An 18,245-nucleotide genomic window follows, 5' to 3' on the forward strand; every position below is an offset into this window, starting at 1 on the left:
ATTCGATATAGTTTTAGTTATTTTTTATAAAATGTAATAAATACCTTAATTATTTTGTTCTAATATAGATTTACACGAAAATCTATAAATTTACATAAAATTATATAATTTTATAAAATAAACCTAATAAGTTAAGCATGAGTCAATTTTTAAGGATAATTTTTATAAAGCACTATCTTTTAGTAGTAATTAGCCATATATATATATATATATCATTTGTTATATTACGGATTATAGATACCTTTTATGTGGTTATAAGTTGTATTTGATGTATTTAAGTTATTGTATTCATAATTACAGTAGTAAAAATAGGTTGAATTAGGGAAGTCCAGCTAATCAGTTGTTGTATTCGAGTGTATTCGACTGTATTCATGGAGTGAAACATGGGGTTACAACTGGACAGATTATTGTATTCGACTGTATTCACAGCGTGAAATAGGGGATTACATTATTTTTAAAACGGAAAGTGAATCAATTAACATAATAGACTCCTAATAATATAACTCAACAAACTCAATTATAATACACAAATTTTGTATTTTCAGTTATAAAAAAGATTCTCAACCGAAAAATACCCCAAAAACATAGCAATCTTCAGAGAAATTATATAATACATCTGAATACGTAAATTATATTAATTAAAAAAACATATGAATATATTCATGGCATATAGCGAGATAGTGAATACGATAAAATACATATAATACAGCGGGATACATTGAAATTCAATGAAAAAAAGACAGAGAATACAATAAAATACATGGAATACAACGAGATACATTAAATTACAATTAAAAAAAAGACAATGAATCCAATAAAATACATGAAAATACAGCGTAATACGTTGAAATTACATTGAAATATATTAAAAGAAATGTTCTTCTTCATCGCGAAAGATAAAGTTGTGGCATTTTTTAAAATATGATATTGATAAATCGTTATCTTCACTGAAATATGTTTTAATATAATATTCAGACTTGGATGTCACGTGAAATTGCTCTGGATTGATGAAGTTGATTTGAAACTGAATCAGGGGAAGGCAAATCAGATGGAATAACAAGCTTTGGTTGCAATTGCGGAGGCGACTGTAGCTGTTGCTGTTGCACGCCGGAAACAGCCGTCGCCGGTACTAAAACAGTCATCGCAGGAGGCAAAGATAAATCCACAAATCCTCCTTCCTCATGCTTCTGCTTCACTACCCCAAGAGTCATCTGTGAAAATTGCTCCTCAAAATTTCCACACTTTTGATTCTCTTTCACATGAACCTTTATCGGCGACAAATTCATAGAAGACATAGACCCAAACTGTTTGGAATCTTTCATACTTTGCACATAATATCACCAATAAAGTGTTTGGTTACCTTTTGAATCCTTCATACTTTGCACAAATACGGTGGAAGGAGGAGGAGATCGGAAATTTTAATGGGATGAGAAAGAGAATGTGATGTATCAAAGTAGAGAGAGAAAGAAAATAGTGTAACTGATTAGCATATTTAGTGGCTTAGGACTAGGAGGTAACCAAAATTAAATATTTTGCTAGAAACCTTAAAAAATATTTATAAAATATAAATTTTTTAAATAATATTTATTTAAAATAAATAAGATGTTAACCTTTGCTTCCATTTTTTAAAATTCACCGTCATCAACGATTTGGGTCAGTTGAGATCCAGGAAAGGAAATTTGGCCCATAGTCAAGCCCCATAAAATTGGGCCGAATCTCAAACATCCATATACTCCAAGTCTTTTCACGCAAACACTTATTCGAAATTCCATCTAACAATCCATAACGGCTTGCCTTAGGGTACTTCTCAAAGCCTCCCAGTGTTCACTTGCTCAGTCCACTTTCATCGGCCGCCGGCGGCCATCTCCGACGCCGTTTTCTTCTTCGTACGCATATCTCCGTCGCTGTATTTTCTCTTCTAAATCCGATAATATGGTGAGGTTTTTTCTTTTACTAATATATATCGTTTCTGAAAATTCAAACTTTCTCTAGTTTTTTTTAATTGATGTGAACTGAACTGATTGTAGGCTGACTCGTCGGGTAAATCACACGAAACAGTAAAAAATTGTAAAACGGAGGTAAGAATATTTGGGGTAGTTTTTCTTGTGATGCACATTGTGGTAGAATCTGTTTGGTTTAAATTATTGAGTTTCTGATAGGCGGCGGCGGCAGCATCAGACGGAAAGGAATTAACCCCAGAAGAGCTCGAAAAGAAAAAGAAAAAGGAAGAAAAGGTTTGAACCCTGTTTTCGTTTATGTTTTCTTGTGATGGATGATTTCTCACAATGAGCCAATGCGATTCCATAATATTTTTGGCGTTCAAATATCAATTCCTTGCTAAAGATCAATATTCTTCGAAATATTCAAGTGTATGGATTCTAACTTAGGACTGTTACAGTTGATTGATCGATTCGAAATATATGCATTGTCACAATGAACCAATATGATTCCATAATATTTTTGGCGTTCCTTGTTAAAGACCAATATTCTTTGTGATATTCAAGCGCATGGATTCTAACTTAGGATTGTTTAGTTGATTGATCGATTCGAAATATATGTAGAAATTTTTTGACACTATCAGGTCACCTTTACTTGCTGTTGCTGTAGTAGGTAACTTGCCTTGTTTTCAGGATTATAAATCCCACTTTTTATGGAGGGTTACCTATAAAATATTTTTTGTCAATGACGTTGTATAGAACATAGATTCTTTTTGCACTTCCTATATATTTCCTGTTCCTGAATGAATTTACTGGGCTTATACTTACTAAGTGGTCCTTTTTTGTCTATTGGTTGGTTGGTAGGCTAGAGAGAAAGAGTTGAAAAAACTCAAGGCTGCGCAAAAAGCGGAAGCAGCAAAAAAGGTATAACTATTTTTTATTTATCCAATTATGTTTGATTCTTGTCTATTTGGTAAATGTCTGTCTTGGTGGTATGGCTTCTGAGCCATTAATGCCATTTGCTATATATCAGTTTAGGAGGATAACAAATTACCAAACACTAGGTATCACTACCAAGACCTTCAGCAAGCCTACATAGTGATAATATTATCAAAGTTTTAATAAGTGTTATCTAATTTATGGTTTTCCTGAGCTTCTCTGACATGGTTCGTCTGCATTAAGGCACAGGGCGCCTCCAATGTGTCAAAGACTGCTAAGAAGAAGATCTCAAAAAGGGAAGGTGAAGAGGAGAACCCTGAAGATTATGTTGATCCAGAAACACCTCTGGGGGAGAAGAAGAGGCTCTCCCGTCAAATGGCAAAGACTTTTAATCCCAGTGCTGTAGAGAAATCGTGAGTTTAGAATTGCTTTTCACCTTTACTTTCTAATTACTCCATGTTTTTTCTAAATACTGATTCAGAGTACAAGTTTTGTTAGAGCACAATTATGATTCATTATGCTAACCTGAATAGGTGGTATTCTTGGTGGGAGAAGTCCAATTTCTTCGTTGCAGACCCGAACAGCTCTAAACCACCTTTTGTGATTGTAAGTTTATTTCTGACTTCTTGTGCTTTTGTTCTAAAGGAAGATATTGGTGTGAATAAATATCGAGGACATATAGGATAAATAAGGAGTTGCATTCACCTACAAATGCAACTATGTGTACTTTGATAGTTTAATTTCATAGATTGGGATGGTGCGGGTGCGGTGCAGGTTCTGTTTCGCAAAATTTCACCCCACTCCGCTCCGCATAAGGACTTTCACCTGCGTCCCCCCCCCCCCCCCCCCGAAATCCACACCTGTGTCCACCTGCCCTGGCCCGTTTATTTATTTATTTATATTGTTAGTTTTATTTCTTTTTAATCCTTTGGCTGGAATTTTCATTTTGGTAAAGACTTAAGGTTGCTGTGGAATTGTCGATGTGATTTTTCTCATTTCACAACGGTATACACTAAAATCTTTTAAACTAACACAGTCTTAATTTGTAATGGAAACCAAAAACCATAAACAACTGAGCGGAAACATAACCATAAACAACGGAGTGGAAACATTGTGTCTATTTTGGTTCCATCTAGTTAAATCTGAACTTGTAAGATCTCACGTTTGCAGAGGAACCTGGAGTGCTACAAGTTGTTCCAATTAAACTAGGAAAATCCTTGATTAAGATAAGAAATCATAAATCTGAATTAAGGACATAAAAGTAATATCTCTTGGAGTCAAAGCAGAATAATAATAGAATATATCACTTTGATTTTCATAGGTCAATTCAGGTATAACAAATAGCAAGCTTTGTAGGAGATGCTAGATTCGCCAGTGCAATCTAGTCAAAAGCTTTTTATTAAACTACAAGGATAGCTTCAGTATTCATAGATAGAGAACCGAGAGAGGAAGGTGAAAGCCGAAGAAAGTTAGCTTGGGGGGAAAGTTGTAATTTTGTAAATTTTTTAATCTTATCCTGCACCTGCACTGCACCCGCACAGAATTAAAAAAGATTTGTTTCAACCTGCCCTGCAGAGGCGTATATCTAAACCCGCCCCGCATATGCCTAAACCCCCTCAGCCCGCAGCCACACCGCTCCATTGCCATCCCTATTCGTAGGAGAGTTTTTTTAAGGAGAAGCACATGTTGGTATCTCACAACATAGCAATTTTTACTTACTGGGATTTTAAAGTTTGAATATATGTACATCCAGGTCTTTTTATTTGTTATCTTACCTTGCTTTGTGTCGTGATGTGGGTTTTGGAAACCTTTTTTCTACCCTCTTTCTAATGGATAGCAAAAGTACCCTAAACAGTTTTGTAGTTATAATAGAGGAAGGCACGTTTCAGTTGCTCATTTTCCTTCAGTATGCTAGGACAGTTTTGTCAATTTCAATTGCTCATTTTGCCAGGATTTCACAGGGGAGGATGTTATTATTCAAATCAGAGGGAAATTTATTTACCTTCTTTTATTTTGAATAGGGTGAAATTTTATTAAGCAAGACCAGAAACAAGTGTCGCTGGTAATTTCACATGAGTATAAAAAAGTTCACAGATTCTGCAGTGAGCTAACAAAGTCAAACATGGCAACTCAAAATCATTTACAACATCCATTTTTATCCCAAAAAGAAAGCAAAAGAATACAGTTGAGCTTAAGACTAAGTACAAAGCTTTTGTCTGGGAAATTGGAGTTGTTTCTTTTCCCAGAATGCCCACCAAACTGCTGCTGGATGGGATTCCAAGTTATCACGGAGACACTGTTTTACTTACTTACTTACTGTTAATGCTCATATGGACCCAGAAGTAAAAAAGCTACTGAGGTTTATAATGAGACCTAACTGGTATCTTTTCATTTGGACAATTACTTGGTGAATTGTGTTACACTGTTATTCAATAATTTGTAAGGTAAATAAACTGTCGCCAAAGTCTTGCTTGTTACTGTGTACATGGTCTAGCTTGGACTCCTTTCTCCTGAGCTGCTTACCTCTCTGTTTAAATGCAGGTCTTGCCCCCACCAAATGTGACTGGTGCTCTCCATATTGGACATGCACTCACTGCTGCCATCGAGGTATAAGAGTCACCGAGCCTAGTTCTGAGTGTTCATTTGTTTATACGAATTTTACATTTTACCTTTGTTTCCAGGATACAATTATTCGTTGGCGGAGAATGTCCGGATACAATACCTTGTGGGTGCCAGGGATGGATCATGCTGGGATCGCAACACAGGTTGTGTGTCAAACATGTCAAATCATGACTTTAACATTTCTGCTGTTTGTTTGTCACTTTCACAGTTTATGGAATTGTGTGAGATTTTCTAATTGTGCATTGTGGATGCTGAATCTAGGTTGTTGTGGAGAAGAAGATCATGCGGGAGAGAAATTTGACTAGACATGATATTGGTCGTGAGAACTTTGTATCTGAAGTGAGTATATACGGCTAAGTGCTAGTAATTCCTTATTTAATGTCTTAAACTTATTTTAAAGTCTCATTACTATCTTTTCATTCCCGTAAAAAACCCACTTCAATGGCTATAATATCTTTCCAATTGTTTCCTTAATCAAAAAAATATCCGTCCAAGCATTTCCTCTCTCTCAGTCTGGAACGCGTCTCTGTTGAAGAGTTAAATAAAGAAAATCAAGTACTAATGTCTAACAATTCTTTGCACCCATAGATTTATTTATTGTACTTGCTAAGGTTTTTGTAGGTCTGGAACTGGAAGAATGAGTATGGAGGTACTATACTGCAGCAATTACGACGCTTGGGTGCGTCACTTGATTGGTCTCGCGAGGTATAAATCGAGATTTTACCCTTTTCTACCTCGGTTGGAGAAATCCTGAAGTTGTTGTAGTTATACTTATTTATTGTGCTGTACTGCTGTAACACATGTTCTCCCAAATCAGTGCTTTACCATGGATGAGAAAAGGTCTAAAGCTGTTACTGAAGCATTTGTGAGGCTGTCCAATGAAGGTCTTATATACAGGTATATAGCTCTTTTTCTTCCTCTCTGTCTGCCTCCTCTCCTCATTATGTGCATGTGAATGTCTTCTTGCCTATGGGTAGGATTTAGCCATTTTCTTGACTATGTAAGTTTCTTGAATTAGTTTTTGCTCTATATTAACCTTTTGTTATCATCTATCAAGGGCTCCACGTATGGTGCATTGGGATTGTGTCTTGCGTACTGCAATATCTGATATTGAGGTGAGCCACGTAGCCCTGCAGGATCAGGTTTTAGTTGGTGTTGAAAATACTTCTTTATACACTGTATAAGTTGCTTTCTGTTTATAGGTTGAATATACAGACATCAAAGAGAGGACACTTCTGAGTGTTCCTGGATATGAGGAGCCTGTGGAGTTTGGGGTGCTGACATCATTTGCTTACCCCTTGGAAGATGGCCTTGGTGAAATTGTTGTGGCGACTACCAGAATTGAAACAATGCTTGGTGATACTGCAATTGCTATACATCCTGAAGACAAAAGATACAGTCACCTTCATGGGAAATTTGCTATTCATCCATTCAATGGACGAAGGCTTCCAATAGTTTGTGATGAAATACTTGTAGATATGAACTTTGGGACTGGTGCTGTTAAGGTACTTTATATCGTTATATTTGAATGTTGAGAAATAATTGCCTGAGTCCCAGATATTCATAATTCCTTGAATATTCTTGTAGATAACTCCAGCCCATGATCCAAATGATTTCGAGGTTGGACAGCGTCACAAACTTGAATTCATAAGTATTTTTACTGATGATGGGAATATAAATAGTAATGCGGGCCCAGACTTTGAAGGAATGCCTCGTTTCAAAGCTCGTGTCGCTGTGACTGAAGCTCTGAAGGAAAAGGTATCTTCATAATTTCTCTGTACTGTATTAGCGGTAAATGAAATGTTAATGGACAACGTGCATGTATTGATACGTAGAAATTTGTTCTAATTTAAGATCATTTATGAGGTCTTGCATTTATAAGATCCATGGATGTGTCTTCATAAAAATACAACAGGCCTACCTCTAAAATACAAATAAAAATAAATAAAAGATCCATTCATGTGATACACCCACTTGCATCCGAAATATCCATGTATATCTGTCCAACATGAGTATGTCAAGATATATGAAGGATATTGAAACATAATAGCCATAAAGGTTTGACCCACCTTTATACATTCTAATTCCATTTGAACCCATCATTCCATGTCCAGGAAAAGGTGAACAAATTTTTTTTTCAGGCACGTGATAAGATAAATGAAAAAAATATTTGGACAATGTAAGATGTATGTTGTACATGTGTTGCCGGTGCCTAAAACATCCTATTAGGCATTGTGTTTATGACCATTATGTAGCATCTATGCTCCAAAAGTGATGGAAGCCTAATACACAAGTATACTTCAAATACAATTTCAAATTTGCTATAAGCACACATAGAAATAATGTATACATGTACATAGAAATAATGTATATATGTCTCTGTGTGTATGTGTCACCAGGGGCAGATCCAGGATTTGAAGGTGGTGCATACCATATTTTTTACCATAAAGTTTGAGTAGTGTAGTTGACCGGTTCGGTTCCTTATCAGTTTGAAATTAAAGTTATTCTATCAACAAAATAAACAAACATTTTCAATAGGGGAATCATGCCTCTACTACCCGCAACACACCTTAAAACATCATTTTCAATAGGCAAATCACAAATTTTCTTATTTTTGTCTAATTAAAAGTGAATTTGCATAAGTAAAGAATAACAACATTTTCAATTAGGGATTCATACCGTTTATGTTGAAAAGAAATTTGCACAATTAGAACCATAATAGGGCAATCCCACTAATTTTATGAAAGTATAAGAAAAAATATAATGTCTTCAATTTTATTATACAAGCAAAAATCATTGTGAAGAAAATACTTATTATAATTTTTTTTATTAATGTAAGTGCTAGATTTAAGCTACATCTTTGGATAATTAATTGAAATCCAACACAAAGATAGCTATGGATTAGCATCAATTCCGTCCTTATTTCAAAATATTGATCTATGCAAATGTTATTATTCTCCGGATCAAATTAAAGACAAAGTATTTTATAGATTAATGTAAAAACAATACTAGAAAATTCATGTTTTCTCTACCCCAATGCGTATAAAGTTTTCATCATAACTTAAAAGTAAAGAATTCTAAATTGAATTGAACAGTCATAGAAAATCACAAAATTTCATGATATAATAAACACAAGAAATGAACATTTAATTCGATCTTAATCCAAAATTGCCAGTAAGATGAAAGCTTTTCAAACTTGATAAAGAAAGTAGGATTTAAGATTAAGAGCCGTGACTTTTGGGAGAGGGTGGTGGAAGCGAGGGTGAGGAGGAGTCTATCTATTTTCGAGAATCGGTTCGGATTCATGTCGAAGCGTTAGACTACGGAAGTCATTCACCATGTAAGGAGATTGGTGGAGTTGCATAGGGAGAGGAAGAGGGATTTGCATATGGTGTTCATTGATCTTGAAAAAATATACGAACAAAGCCCCAAGGGAGGTCCTTTGGAGTTGTTTGGAGGCTAGATGGGTTCCTGTGGCTTACACTAGGGTGATTAAAAACATGTATGATGGGGCTGAAACGCGAGTGAGGACAGTGAGAGGAGACTCAGAATACTTTTTAGTGGTGATCGGGTTGCACCAGGATCAACTCACCTTGGATCAGTAATCCAAGGAAATGGAGAGATTGACGAGGATGTAGCACATCGTATTGGAGCGGGGTGGATGAAATGAAGGTTCACATTCAGTTTTCTATGTAATAAGAATGTGCCACCAAAACTTAAAGGTAAGTTCTACAAAGCGGCAGTTAGATCGACTATTTTGTACTGGAGGGAGTGTTGGCCAGTCAAGAACTCCCGTGTCCAAGAAATAAGTATGTTGAGATGGATGTGCCGGCGTACTCGGTTAGATAAAATTAGAAATGAAGATACTCGGGACAAGGTGAGTGTGGCCCTCGTGGAGGATAAGATGCGGGAAGCGAGGCTTAGATGGTTCAGACATGTGAAGAGGAGAAACATAGATGTCCCAGTAAGCAGATGTGAAAGGTTGGCCTTGGTGGATTTGAGGAGAGGCAGAGGTAGGTCAAATAAGTATTGGGGAGAAGTGCTTAGGCAGGATATGGCGCTGCTTCAACTTACCGAGGACATGACACTTGATAGGAGGGTGTGGAGGTCAAGTATTAGGGCGGAGGATTAGTAGTCGTGTGCTTTTCTTGTCCATATTAGTAGTACTAGTGTTAGTCATGTACTTTCTTATTTTTTTAGATTTCTATCACTGCCTATGGTTTCTTTCGATTCGGTTTTCTTATTATTTTGCTGGTGTTATGGTGCTATTGCTTTTTTTTTTTTTAAATCTTTCTTTGAGCCGAGGGTCTATCGAACCACCTTCTCAAGGTTCCCGCTTGTGGGATTACACCGGGTTTGTTGTTGTTGTTGTTGTGAATTCTCGATCACTTCGAGGTAGCAGATAAAGAAATTGAATTGAGGAGGAAAAAGATAATGTAGGAAAAAAAGAGAGAATGGGATAGACGAATAGGGAAAAGGATTGAAAAAATAGGAAATAAAAAAGACAACGAAAAGGGAAAGAAATAGAGAAAGGACAAAGAAAGATAGCTGGAAGGTTACCGATTTAAAGCAAACTCACTTTGGACCTCACATTAAGAAAAAACCTTTAAGGAACATGTTTTCAGCCATTGCATTGGCACCCATCTTAAGTTTGAGACTGTGGGTGGCAAGCTAATATATTTAACATATTTTAAAAATTAAATATGTAAATTTTTTGCCAAGCTGGCAGGTGCCATGTCACCCCCACCTTTCAAGGTGGATCCCCCATCTGTGTCTCAGTCTCTTTCCGTGTGTATGTACAGACAAACACACATTTATGGATGCTATATGAAACTACAACCTAAGGCAACATACTTCATATTATTTTTTATAAAACGTTCTGTATTGATTACAATTAAAGTATCATATGAAATTATGTATTTATGTCAAGCGTATTTCTTTTTCATACCAGTAGTTTTAGTGTTATTTTTGTATTTTGCTTATTCTTAGATTTCAATTACTACCAGTTGTTTCTTTTGCTTCGGTGATTTTATTATCATGCTGTGTTAGTGCTTCTTTTTCTATGGCTTCTCCACTATCATATTTCTTTTTCAACATTGTGACTATGCTTTTCTTGAGCTGAAGGTGGAAATAACCTCTCTACCTTCACAAGGTAGGGGTAAGGGTCTATCGGAAATAACCTCTCTACCTTCACAAGGTAGGGGTAAGGTCTGCGTACACACTACCTTCCTCAAAACCCATTTGTGGGATTATACTGGATTTGTTGTTATTGTTGCTGTTATGCGAAGCTAATTATTGCAATAAAGCAAATTCAATGAATAGATAGAGTCAATGGTACAATAGATAATGCTACCTACAAGCAAATTAGTTTCGACATTGAGCTGTTCTATTCATTAAAAAAAGAGAGTGCTGCTGCTACCTCTCGGTTGTACAAATAGGCGTTGTGCTGGGCCACTTTGAATGGCATGATCTGCATGCAACTTATTAATGGAAACAAGTTATGCCCTAGGGTCACAGAGGCATAGGATATATGAGCAGATATCCAGAAGCCTTGGTAATGGTTTTCCAACTTTTTGTCAAAAAAATTTAACACCTGATACTTTAGACCTAGTAGAACTCTATAACATAAAATGTGATGGATTTTGAGTATTTGATTATTTGGAATCGGGTGAGAGCACATCTTGTTCCAACTTCTCTTTTTGATATGTAACATCATGTCTCACTTTTAGCTTTATGAGTTCTTGAGACTTTTGAATTGTGCTTAAGTTTTTACCTACAAAAGTGGGTTACATTTGAGGTAACCCCCAAGAAGAAACTGTGTTATGTAACGTTGGGCATAGGACTTTATATGAGACACTGGAATAAGTCAAAAATAGTAACCTGGGATAATGGGATGAGACTGAGTTGCGTCGACTGAGGCTAAGATGCGTTGTCTGGTTTCCGTGTTACAGGGTCTCTACAGGGATGCTAAGAATAACGAGATGCGCCTTGGGATTTGTTCAAGAAGTAATGATGTGGTGGAACCTCTTATAAAGCCCCAGTGGTTTGTCAACTGCAAAAGTATGGCCAAAGAGGCTCTGGATGCTGTTACGGATGATGATAACCGGAAAATGGAGATCATCCCAAAGCAATATGTTGCTGAATGGAAAAGGTAATTTTTGATTCGCCCCAAAAGGATGCTTTGATCTATGTTGATTATTAATAAATTCAAGGGTTTAAATGAGATGCCAATTTGTGTCCCCCACTGTTCTACCATATGCAGACTAGTGCATTTTGATGGGTTTAATGACTCTGTTTTAGGTTCTTCTATTCAATATATCTTTTATTCATGTTGAAATGGATAGTTTATCATTTGCTTTTGTGCAAGTATCTCATCAGATATAGATGCATACATTCTTGATACATCCTTGCTTAAAAATCTGTTCTGTTCCATGTCACGAAGACTTATGTGGTGAACATGCAGATGGCTTGAGAATATCCGTGATTGGTGCATCTCAAGGCAGCTTTGGTGGGGTCATCGTATTCCATCTTGGTATGTGACACTGCATGATGACAAGCAGAAGGAGTTTGGTGTATGCGACGATCACTGGATTGTCGCTAGGAATGAAGAAGAGGCTCGAGATTTGGCTTGTAGGAAATTTTCAGGGAAGGAGATTGTTGGGCTCACTCAAGATCCAGATGTGCTGGATACCTGGTTTTCTTCTGGTCTTTTTCCATTATCTGTATTGGGGTGGCCAGATGATACTGCAGATTTCAAAACATTTTATCCAACTTCAGTTCTTGAAACTGGACATGATATTCTCTTCTTCTGGGTTGCACGTATGGTTATGTTGGGAATAAAGCTGGGAGGTGATGTACCATTTACGAAGGTTAGCAAACTTCATCATCCCTCATAGAAAAAACTAATTTTTCTTATTGAGCTTTATGCTCTTAGTGGAGTTTGATTCTTTGAATCTTTTTGATGATCAGTTGATATCATTTTCCCCAAGATAGCCATGATCCATGGTTTTTTCAGTGCTAAAACAGAATTTTAAGTGGAGTGCTTCTGAAAGTTATATTTAGTAGTCCGTATTTTATCTGCATGTTGTTATGAAACTTGATCTTTCTGTTGAGATCACAAAAAATCTTTTTTTTTAAATGCTTTGCAGGTTTATTTGCATCCAATGATCCGTGATGCACATGGACGTAAGATGTCCAAGTCATTGGGAAATGTTATTGATCCTCTTGAAGTTATTAATGGAATTGAACTTGCTGGTCTTCATAAGAGATTAAAGGAGGGTAACCTGGACGCCAAAGAATTTGAGAGGGCAAAAGAGGGACAGGCAAAGGACTTTCCTAGTGGTATTCCTGAATGTGGTGCAGATGCTCTTCGATTTGCCCTAGTCTCATACACTGCCCAGGTTTGTTACATTTGTAATATACAAGTTTAATAAGTCGTTTCTTTTGACTTTCTTTGGATAGTATTGACTTTCTTAATTTATCCTTCCAGTCCGATAAGATCAATCTGGATATCCAAAGAGTGGTTGGGTATCGTCAATGGTGTAACAAATTGTGGAATGCCATTAGGTTTGCCATGAGTAAACTGGGTGAAGATTACACCCCTCCAACAAAGATAGTTCCTCATGAAATGCCTTTTAGCTGCCAGTGGATACTCTCAGCACTTAACAAGGCCATTGCGAAAACTGTCTCGTCCCTGGAATCTTATGATTTCTCTGATGCAGCAACAGCGGTATATTCGTGGTGGCAGTTCCAGTTGTGTGATGTGTTCATAGAAGTAATCAAGCCATACTTTGCCGGTGATAATCCTGAATTTGTATCTGCAAGAAGATTTGCTCAAGACACCCTGTGGCTTTGTTTAGATAACGGATTGCGATTACTCCATCCATTTATGCCATTTGTCACCGAAGAATTATGGCAGCGTCTTCCTGCTAGCGGGAATTCTATAAAGAAAGAATCAATAGTGATAAGTGATTATCCTTCAACTATAGAGGTATGATTTAAGCACAAATTTAATGTCCACTAGAAAATAGACATATTACCTCTATTGGTTGTCTGTTAAAGTAAATGTATACTTCCTCTTTTTATTTGACTTTGGTTAAAGTGTAGTTTTTTTCCTCCTTTTCCTCTTTCTTCTTGCTGTTGGTTTTGGTGTGATGGTATAGATGCTTAATGATTACCCTGAGCTGTGTAGGATCTATCTCTGAAAAATCAATATATGGAATCACATATGTACCTTGTTAAACTTCTCACCGAGTACATGTGAAAAGAAAACCATGCACGCAATTTATTTTGCAAGAACATGTATTTGGATATGTTGCTTGCTTGAGGGTCTGAAAAAGGCAGCTTATCAAGATTAGTCTAGTAGTAGAAAACAGGACTTGTGTAATGCTCCATGCTAGCTGACTATATGATTCTTATGTTCTCTATTAACCGTGTTGCAGAGCTGGAATAATGATAGCGTGGAAGCTGAGATGGAAAAAGTATCATCCATTGTTAAAGGATTGAGGTCGAAGAGAGCATTGTTGCCTCCAAAGGAGAGATTTGCAAGGTAAATGTTCAGGCGTTTCCTGTGTCTTCTTCTGGGTGAACTTATCTTTCATATAAAGAGCATTTCAACTGACATTTTCTGGTTATCTTTGGTATCTCTTCATCGGAAAAGTTCTGTATGGTGTCCATTGGTGTGAAGTCCATGCTATAAATGCCCTATGCTCACTATTCATTGTCTCTTGGGCATTAAGAGAGAAATCCATCATGGGTTGTGATAGGGGTGACAAATGGGCCGGTCGAGTCGGATGTGGACGGGTCGATGGCATGTGAAGTCCATGTTATAAATGCCCTATGCTCACTATTCATTGTATGTTGGGCATTAAGAGAAACACATGTCATGGGTTGTGATAGGAGTGGCAATCGGTCGGGTCGGGTCGGATATGGACGGGTTAACAACAACAATCTAATCCCACAAGTGGAGTCTAGGGAGGGTAGTGTGTACGCAGACCTTACCCTACCTGGTAAGGTAGAGGCTCGGATATGGATGGGTCAAAAATGGATGATGCAAAAACGGATAAACTATCCGATCCGACCTATATATAATACTAATAAAAAATGGGTTAACCGGCGGATAATACAGATATCCATATTATCCATGGCTTCTTGAATATAATCACTTCTGGGAGAATTCCTAGTCTCCCAAACTTAAGAAATCCTCAATTTGAGTCTTTGCAAATGTAAACATTAGACACATTGGTTATCCATATGGATACTATGAATCTTATCCATATTTGACCCATTTTTAAAAAGTTCATTATCCAACCCGATTTTATTAGATAATATGAATGGATAACTGCCTTTTTTTTATCCATTTTGCCACCACTAGGTTGTGAACATGAGCAACCTTATCCACACGAGAATGGTTGAAGTACCATAGAGATCACTTTTGAATGCAAAACAAGTAATATGCTGGATAAAGAGCATGTTTCGTGTTTAACGTCCATTGAATATGCGGCTGGTCAATTTCGGCTTTGTGATTATTAGAGATGTAGAAGGTTGAAATTATCTTTGAAGTGGTGCCAAGCAAATCCGTCCTCTACGGTGGAAAGAGTTAAAAATAGTCACAATTTGGGTGGGAGTATAATAAAAATAAAGAAATTTCAAGTGCCTTTTCAATTAAATATTTGACAATCAAGGAATTAGTTAATTTCTTCATTCCTAATGCAATATCTCATCTTAGTTGTTTGTAATGTCAGTCTTTCTTGCCCATCTTTAGGAGATTGAAATTCGCTACTTCAGCTTTCACATTGCTGTAATTGATATTTATCTTTTGAGTTTTAATTTCTCTAGGGACCTATGCTAAATTCCACTAGATAATGTATATTACTTGGACGTAGGATACTAGTGTGTTATGATTATGTGTTTGTGAATCATTCAGTCACTTATTATTTCAGCACTTTCTTAGTGCTGCAGTTTTAATACAATTACCACTTCTGAAGAAAATAAATTGATCATTCAGTCAGTGATACAGACTTTTGATGCATATAAATTATTGCAAGAGTGATTGATACATTAGGCTTTCTTTATATTGCTTGATAAGGATAGTTTGGTTTGAGAAGAAAAGCTTTTTCATAAAGACAATTAGGATTTTTGGCTTTCCAAACTAATGGTGGCAAGTTGCTTTCTTTAGGCGTGAAGCATTTGTGCTTTGCCGGACAAACGATATTGTGGAGACGATAAAAAGCCGTGAACTGGAGATTTGCACTCTAGCCGCATTGTCATCTTTGAAGGTATCTCTTTCTGTGTCTGGCTTGGTTCATTTTGATTCTTGACTTCTTAATCTCCTCCTTATGGCATCTTCTCGGTTTGTGAAAAAAGAGAAATTCATATTGGTAATGATGCTTATTTATGGACCGTTTTGAGAGGAATGGTTCCTGAGCATTAGCTGGAAAATAACCCGACCAATGCATGTCGTCTTGATGTGAGTTAGCATGACTGTGCTGTAAAACTAGTTTTGTTGTTTTGCGATTGCATTACAACATGTTATTCATTCTTGTCTTCCCTATTCTTTTTTTGATAAAGTAAACAATTTTGTTAATAATAGGAAAATCTCACATGTACAAAAAGTATACCAAATGTAGGGAATCTATCTCCTTATTTTGTTGGTACCTTTCCTCTCCCACATGGTATGAAGCTGTCAATCTTCAAACATCCTTCAAACATACTGTATGTTGCCCTAAATATTTCACTTGGCCTTTAAAATGTGATGACCACTCACCAAGTCATGATCAACAACAACAGCCGCCCCAATCTGTCGAGGACGAAATAGATTGAGACCTTTGTCCTTTTGAGGGAAAAGTGGAACTAGATGAGTGATACTTATTGACAAATACCATAGTCCTGCTTGTGCTTATCATTTTAGTGCAAGGTTTTATTGGAAGGGGCAGTGGTTGGTGAGGCAAATAGAGGTTTGACTATTAATTATGTGGATGGATGAACTGGGTGTAAAATCAAGAATAACATAGATAGCAGTAATAGGGAACCAACAGAGACTAGTGCCTTTTGAATATCCGATGTAGTATGCATGAGTCGGCTATTCAGTGGCTATTATATTGGATGGATGGCATATACATGTTTTTTATTAAATTTTCTTATTTTTCTTTCAACGTACATTGCTTGATTAATTTTCATCAGGTCTCAAGTGACAGTGAGGCAGCTCCAACTCAGTGGCTGACAGAAGTTGTGGATGAGTCTGTCACAGTTTTTCTCGAGGAAAAAGGGACTACTATTAACCCAAAGGATGAAGTTGAAAGGCTCAAAAAGAAGAGAGAAGAGACGAGAAAGTAAGTGAAATTTCATAGTTTATCGTTTGCAAATTTTGATTTTCTGACTAGTAAAATAAGTGCCTTTGAATTGCTCTCCTTGGACATACTATTTATTTTTTCTATCAAAGAGAAGCAAACTAGAAGCTTTTCATTTGGTATTTAATTGAATCGCTATATAAGCATTTCGGCTTGCAAAAACAAGAAATTGGTGTTTGTCTTAGTATTCGAGCTGCTGAAACCTGAGGAAATTTTCAATCAGTTGAGTTGCAGAGGTCATTGAATTACATTAGATGTTGGGCGAATATGAAGAATAGGGTAAAAGATCAATCTAGCTTGACTTGATATTACTATCACTTTTCCAGATATTCATCTTCTTAATATACATCTGGCATGTTATTTCCTTTGATAATCCGAAATCTTGTTCCTCCCCTCATATCTACGAGTGAGTGCTTTCATCCGGAGGCAATTCAACCAAGTCTGGTTCAATTATTACTGCATTCGTTTGAAAAATACTACAGAATGCAGTTTGATTTTTTTTTTCTTCAGCTGTCTTCGTTCAAAATACTCAAGTATATATCATGAAATTTGAGTCAGTTTATATTGTGAAGTTTACAAGCTGTTCAATTTGCCATGTACCGATCCTTTCTTCTTTTGCAGGCAATATGAGAACTTAAATAAAGTCATGAGTGCCTCTGGCTACAAAGAGAAAGTTCCACCTAACGTCCATGAAGACAATACATCGAAACTTGGTGTGCTCAAGCAAGAACTGGAATCATTTGAAGAGAATATTGAGCGTCTCAGACGCCAAATTGAGGCACTATAGTTTAACCTCTCGATTGTTTCACCCATTTGGTCCCCTTTAGCTTTACAGCTAAGTTTGTTTTTGTTGAAGTTAACTTACGTTGTTACAGGTGTGCTACTGTGTAGTATGTCTTAGTATACCGACGATTTTGAAATTTGTGATACTGCTAGGGGGTCTCTATAATTATCAGAAACTTTTCTTCTGGAACACTTTGAATCTTTCTGTAACATTATTAAATTTGGTCCAGATGAATTATATGCTACTAAAGTTTCGATGTCAATCACATTTTTGCCAGTTACGTATCAGCTTTTTATCATCTCTTTGCAAGTATAAATGAAAAGAAGAGTTATTATTGTATTTTCTTGACTTTGTTTACTTTCGACATTTACCTTGTATGATCAATTTCATTATCAGTATTTATGCCTTTAAATAAAATGTTTAGATTAAATATGTTTCATTTTATTTACAACTTAATTTGGTTGTTAAAGCCTATCGTTGGACAATATTTCATTCAAGTGTGTTTGATGTGACGGAAGTGCGTAGTTGGTGAGTGATTTGAATTATTTTTTAAAAGAATATATATTAAAAATTAATCACTTCCAATATACATATGATATTTGGTAATTTGGAATC

General features: G+C 36.3%; 1 protein-coding gene across 2 annotated transcripts; it reads left to right on the forward strand.

Annotated features, from left to right (window-relative positions):
• Nucleotides 1-1,729: 1,729 nt before the first annotated feature.
• LOC104230233 (valine--tRNA ligase, mitochondrial 1-like) lies at nt 1,730-17,892 on the forward strand. 2 transcript variants are annotated; one of them, XM_009782987.2, is made up of 22 exons: nt 1,730-1,935; nt 2,028-2,078; nt 2,160-2,234; nt 2,802-2,861; nt 3,120-3,289; nt 3,410-3,482; nt 5,418-5,483; nt 5,558-5,641; nt 5,760-5,837; nt 6,120-6,203; nt 6,316-6,395; nt 6,556-6,613; nt 6,701-7,003; nt 7,086-7,256; nt 11,450-11,649; nt 11,962-12,367; nt 12,647-12,898; nt 12,988-13,488; nt 13,940-14,046; nt 15,676-15,775; nt 16,680-16,828; nt 17,468-17,892. In XM_009782987.2, exons 1-22 carry the CDS (start codon nt 1,933-1,935, stop codon nt 17,631-17,633), a joined length of 3,237 nt encoding a protein of 1,078 aa, XP_009781289.1. In that variant the 5' UTR covers nt 1,730-1,932; the 3' UTR covers nt 17,634-17,892. The 2 variants fall into 2 exon arrangements, with proteins under 2 accessions (XP_009781289.1, XP_070006507.1); XM_070150406.1 differs by having other exon boundaries at nt 1,732-1,935; nt 3,126-3,289.
• The last annotated feature ends 353 nt before the right edge of the window (nt 17,893-18,245 follow it).

Source organism: Nicotiana sylvestris, chromosome 7 (assembly GCF_000393655.2).
Source record: "Nicotiana sylvestris chromosome 7, ASM39365v2, whole genome shotgun sequence".
Taxonomy (NCBI): domain Eukaryota; kingdom Viridiplantae; phylum Streptophyta; class Magnoliopsida; order Solanales; family Solanaceae; genus Nicotiana; species Nicotiana sylvestris.